General features: G+C 37.3%; 1 protein-coding gene across 1 annotated transcript; it reads right to left on the bottom strand.

Moving 5' to 3' along the window:
• Nucleotides 1-789: 789 nt before the first annotated feature.
• LOC122067842 (probable calcium-binding protein CML41) lies at nucleotides 790-1,872 on the bottom strand. Its single transcript, XM_042631690.1, has one exon. The coding sequence runs from the start codon at nucleotides 1,665-1,667 to the stop codon at nucleotides 1,050-1,052; it is 618 nt and encodes a 205-aa protein (XP_042487624.1). The 5' UTR covers nucleotides 1,668-1,872; the 3' UTR covers nucleotides 790-1,049.
• Between the last annotated feature and the right edge of the window lie 3,691 nt (nucleotides 1,873-5,563).

Below are 5,563 nucleotides of genomic sequence, written 5' to 3'. Positions count from 1 at the left end.
CCCCCCCCTATTATAAAAATTATAAAGGCAGCACTTGTAACATTTTGATGGAGTGTTTTTGGCGATTCTTTTTTACTTTGTGAGAACAAATAAAAGCATGAAAAACATGCCTTAGCAGTCTCATGAAATGAAACTAACCTTTCAAAATAGAAATAGAGAGCTTGGAAGAAACTTCAAAGTAGAAATTGAGAGTTTGGAGAAAATCTACATCCCGTGGTTCTCGCCCTTGCTCCACTTTAAGTGATGAAACCCAAGTACATCACGCCATGGCTCCCGGCCCCTCTCTCTCTCTCTCTCTCTCTCTTCCTTCCTTCTTCCATTCATTGAATGTGCTCATTTCTCGTAAAAGTGAAACTTGCGAAAGTGCCCTAAGCACAGAAACACCCTTGGCAAAAGTGTTCCCAAACGCAACCTAAGTAACACATTCATGTTCATCCTTTTTCGTTTCACAATCACAAGTAACAAAATAAGAATGAATCCGCTCGTCGTATAATCACCTGATTTTACAGGTGAGTATGCAACACTTGTCTCACTTCTTGCCATTACATGGATAAAAAGAGGTATATTTAAAAACAAAAGGGGCAAATATTGAATAGCGTGTCTAAGTACTTCTCTGTTTTTTACTTTCCCTTTTTCTTTATTCTCTAAAGGTATATCTTACAACCTTGATTAGTTGCTTCACCACGAAGAGTTAATGAAATAGTTAGAAGGGATACCATGGCTATCGCACATAAATATGTTTCTTTGGTCAGTAGGTCATTCCCTTGTTCCATGTTGCCACGACCTTTATACCAAAAAGTCCCAACCAACTTATTTTATATTATGACTTCCAACTCATTACAAACCAAACTTGTTCATTACATTTAACACCCCACCTGTTTTTAGAATACTAAGTGCCTAACCCCCCGCTTTCAAAGGAAAAGGCCATTGATTTCTTTTTTGTTTGTGGTCCTCTCTATATTCATAAATTGAAACACAAAAACAAAAACAAAAAAAAAAAAAAAAAAACAGAAATATATATACACAAAAGGTACTGATATGATGATCGATCAAGCCATCATTTGGTTGAATTCATCGAAATCAAGCACACCATTACCGTCCAAATCGAATTTCTGAATCATAGCCTCACACTCTTGGAAAGATCTTTCATCTCCAAGGCGACTAAACATCCTCTGCAACCCTTTAGGTGTAATGCACCCGCACCCCTTCTCCACTTCAAACATCTCAAATGCACTTCTAAGATCTTCATCAACCCCACCTTGATCATGATCACGTTCCATCAACTTTACAAAATCATCAAAGTCCATTAAATTATCACCATCCGTGTCAAGATCATTGATCACACCTTGGGCTTGTTCTTGTGACATGTACTCTCCAATGGATGCAAAGTAGGATCTGAGTTCGTAACCGGAGATTTTCCCATCACCATCACTATCGAAGTAACGAAACACTTCTTGGAGTTGATCCTTTCTTGATGGACAACCTTTGGGTGTAACTGGAACCTTAGTAAGCTCATGGGTCTGAGACGATGGCGACGATGGCGACGATGCACGAGGGCTTGAGACGTTGGATTTGGAAAGACGAAGACGAGGGAGGCTTAGCTTGAAACTCTTGTTGGAGAACCATTTAGATGGTGATGATGGTTTGGAAACAATAGCAGTGGACATGAGAGCAGGAAAAGGTTTAAGGACTGTGCTATGTGATCACTCTTTTGGTTTTTTGCTCTTAAGAAAATGAAACAGAAGTAAATATTTATATGGAGTGAAAAAGAAAGGATGGAGAGACCGAGACACTGATGATGCATTTCTAAAAGTTGATGAGACAATTCCAGGTTTTGTGAAAGAAAAGTATAGTAGACCTGCAAAGAAGTTGCGTGTTAGAAGGGGAGAGTTTGCGTGAGAATTCCGGGTTGGAAGGAAAGTTCATGGCAGCTTCGTTTGGGACCCAATCCAGAATTGGATGAAGACTCTCTCTCTCTCTCTGCGTCACACCGGACACTTGACATGGTTGCATCCCTGGAAAAAAGGGATGAGAATTCGACTTTTCTCGCCTACCAAACAGTCAAGGACCAGGGATACATAGGTTCTAGTGCCCTGGACCTAAGAGATGCTCTATTTATCTAAACCCATGTGATTCGTTTAAATATATGGGGGCAGGGGATTCGATCTCAACCGTGAATAGCCAAATAATATATTCTTTTGTAATGTCAAAAGAATTCGCAGATGAGGGGTTGGAGTTGTGGAGAGGAACCGGAATCTATATCTATCTCCTCTAGAGATGAGAGGAAACAAATCAGAATCCTGATTTGCACGTAAAGGCAATGGTCGACATTTGGCATAAAAATTTTCTGTGATGAGATGGTGAGGTTCTAACAACTGGGGTGCATGAGGGTGAGGAGTTTTCAATAGATCTAGACCCTTGTCCAACCGGTTGGGTCCTAACAAGGCAGTTGGAAGGATCTGAATATGCATCCCAACACATAGGTGCTCATCCTAGGTCCTCCCAACTGTCAGATGCCTCACTAAGCCTCCTAATAATTTGAGATGATCTTTTTCCATCTTTTAAGTGGGTGAAGTCTTTAAGGAAGTGGCAGGAGTAATACAGTCTTCAAGAAAGTGGAGATAATATTGTCAAACCCACAAATTAAATCTCTTATCTTTGTGTATGTTTGTTTTACTTTCTTTGACTAAGTTGATTTTGCATATGCTATTGTTTTGTGACAAACACAATTCTATGGGTATATATAGTTTTGTATGTTATACACAATTACATAAGGTGCTAACATTCGAAACATCATTGTTTTCTTCCCAGCAAGATACAATTTGACTATTGAACACAATTTTGTAAGGTGCTCACATAAAAAATAGAGATTTTATCCTTTTGTTTCTAGAAATATCTCTCTCTCTCTCTCTCTCTCTCTCTCTCTCTCTCTCTCTCTCTCAAACACTGTCCATATGAATTCGATTTCTCTTCATAGAACCTAGGACCAGAGAGTGATTCTAGGATTAGAAGGACCTAGGCAGATTGGTCGTTGGGCTCTATGGAGAGGAATTGCATTCATCCTTATCCATACATGGAGTAGAGCAGATCTCAACAATTACAGGGGTATGTAACTCCCACTTGCAAGGTCATTACATCAATTACATTTGGGTGTTGTACCCCGCACCTCGAATTGAATCCATTAACCAAGTTTGTTAGAAAAAAATTATCAGATTATAATAAATGACAGTGATATTATTAGGGGAAAGTGACATCTAGTTCACCCCTTAATATACCAAGATGCTACTTTTCGGATTAAAAATTTATCAGATTATCAAAAATAGGTTTTGATTTATTAAATTATCAGTCTAATTTTTATTTAACCAAATCATCTAAAATAAATATATGTATTACTGAAAATGATGTATACAACCACTGGGTACCTTCTACAAGTGGCGTGTTACATATATAAACAGGGTAAAAAAATGTTAGCTGAATAGCCGATAGTGTTCTCTATGCTCACACAAATGGGGAAGTGGAGTCGGGGTGAGTATCTTTTGACAACTTGATTTCACTTCCCATGTATGTGAGCCTGTGAAACCCTATCCGGTAGTATTCTATTTACCTATTTAAATATAAGGAAAATATATTTGGATATCTCATGTACTATGACTAAATTGCTTGAGATATCAAAAATTTGAAAACAGTACTTGAGAAACCCTGTGAAATCTATCCTTATTAGTCTAATGTTAGTAGTTGAATGAAAAGACCATTTTACATTAAACTTTGTCCCTTCTGAATCATTACAGCAGGTCCGCAACCACACGATCATGTTTAGAAGGCTGCGACACCTGTTGTATTGGCGAAGGTGGTGCCATCAGCCCACCTTGCAAACTTCTGTTGAAGAACTCCTCACCAAAGCCAGACCCAATAATCTCGCCCGTGTATTCTAAAATCATACCAAACACCTCTACAAATAGGAATAGAAAAACAGACAAAAGGAAAGACACCCTAAGCTCAGATGATCTATGTTTATTCAACATTCCCCACCCCCACCAAAATAAGAGTTCGAGTTCAAAGGAAGGGAAGGATGGGTCAACAGGTGAAGCCGGAAAGGTTGCATTAGAACCAGAAGGGAAGAAAAGCCTTGTTCTGTAAAGGCTTTGCATTGCGAAAAATAATGAGATGGATGTTGGTGACAGGGTAGAAAGAGAAAAAATTAGAGTTGATTCACTTCCAGATTATACAAGTCAGAGAGTAAAACAGATAGTTGAAAATCCAAATTTGATCGGCATCCGTACTCGTTTTGAGGTATCCAAATCCGATTAGGAAATATCTGGATCCGAACACATTAGATTCGAATTTGATGCGTATTCGATCTGTTTACGTCCCTAGGACTTAGTTGTAATAAATCTTAAATACAATGGTGTTCAAGGAAAAATTTTGAACTTTTAAGAAATCAAACAACCTGACCATAGTACAATGGGGTGTCCAAGTAATTTTTCCAAAATAAAAACATCATGTAACCATATAGAAAACTTCATTTGGAGAATCGAGTCCAACTAGATCGTGGAATGCACTATAGGGGTTAGAATATTTGAAACTTAGAAAAGAAATATGGAATTAAAAAATACTTGAAGCTAGGAAAACTAATGCAGCAGCATATCTCCCAAAAACCAAGCAAAACAAATCAATTGATAACTAGGTACTTTTAGTATACAGAGAAGACAATAATAGAAAAGGCCTTTTTTTTTCGGGGTGTGGTCATCCCTTACAAGGGCATACTTTTCCCTTTTTTAATCATTTATTTTGATTAGCATAATTATCTCAAAAAAAAATGTTTTCTTTTCTTTTTCTTGACCTCCAAACATAATTAGAAGAACTTAAGATTTCAAATATTATCCATTAAAGTAAAGTACCACATGGTCAATATGGTTGGGCATCAATAAGAAAATTGTTTGCATACATAAAACTAAAGTGTGGCCTGAGGAGACTTCAAAGAAACTAAAGAAGTAGAAGGTTTGGCTATCTTCTCAGATATGATGAAACCTTAAGAAGTTAGATTGAATGATATGATTATCTTGTTGGATTAGAGGTGATGGATGCATGTCCTTAGGATATTTTCCCTTGAGAATTTTAATTGGAGGATCATGGAACTGATCAACGTGCGGACAGCCTGCCACCAAAAAAGAAATTAAAACTTTTAGGTCCGGAGGAATTTTTTCAAATGGGCTTATGAATTGTCTAAGCTCGGGCCCAAATAAGCATTCGAATGTCTCAGGTTTGGGTTAGGCCCATTTACAAAAATTCCTCCAGACCTAAAAGTTTTCAAATTTTTGGATGAAAGTTGTCCACCACATCTTTAAAATAATTCCATAACACTATAAAGAGTATATACAAAATTGTGCTGATCATTTATGTGCAAATGCAAATATGTGTTAATTTTTCTTTTTTTTAATTGACTATTCTATTGAGCGCCACTGGCCAAGCCGAGGCTACCACCATAAGGTTAAGCTAGTGTTTATATGCACTAAAAATTAAGTTTTTAACCAACATGATGGTTTGTATGTTTTTTTTTTTTTTT

Source organism: Macadamia integrifolia, unplaced genomic scaffold, assembly GCF_013358625.1.
Source record: "Macadamia integrifolia cultivar HAES 741 unplaced genomic scaffold, SCU_Mint_v3 scaffold3166, whole genome shotgun sequence".
NCBI lineage: Eukaryota > Viridiplantae > Streptophyta > Magnoliopsida > Proteales > Proteaceae > Macadamia > Macadamia integrifolia.
Note: the sequence above shows the minus strand (reverse complement) of the source record. Positions and strands in the feature narration are given on the sequence as shown.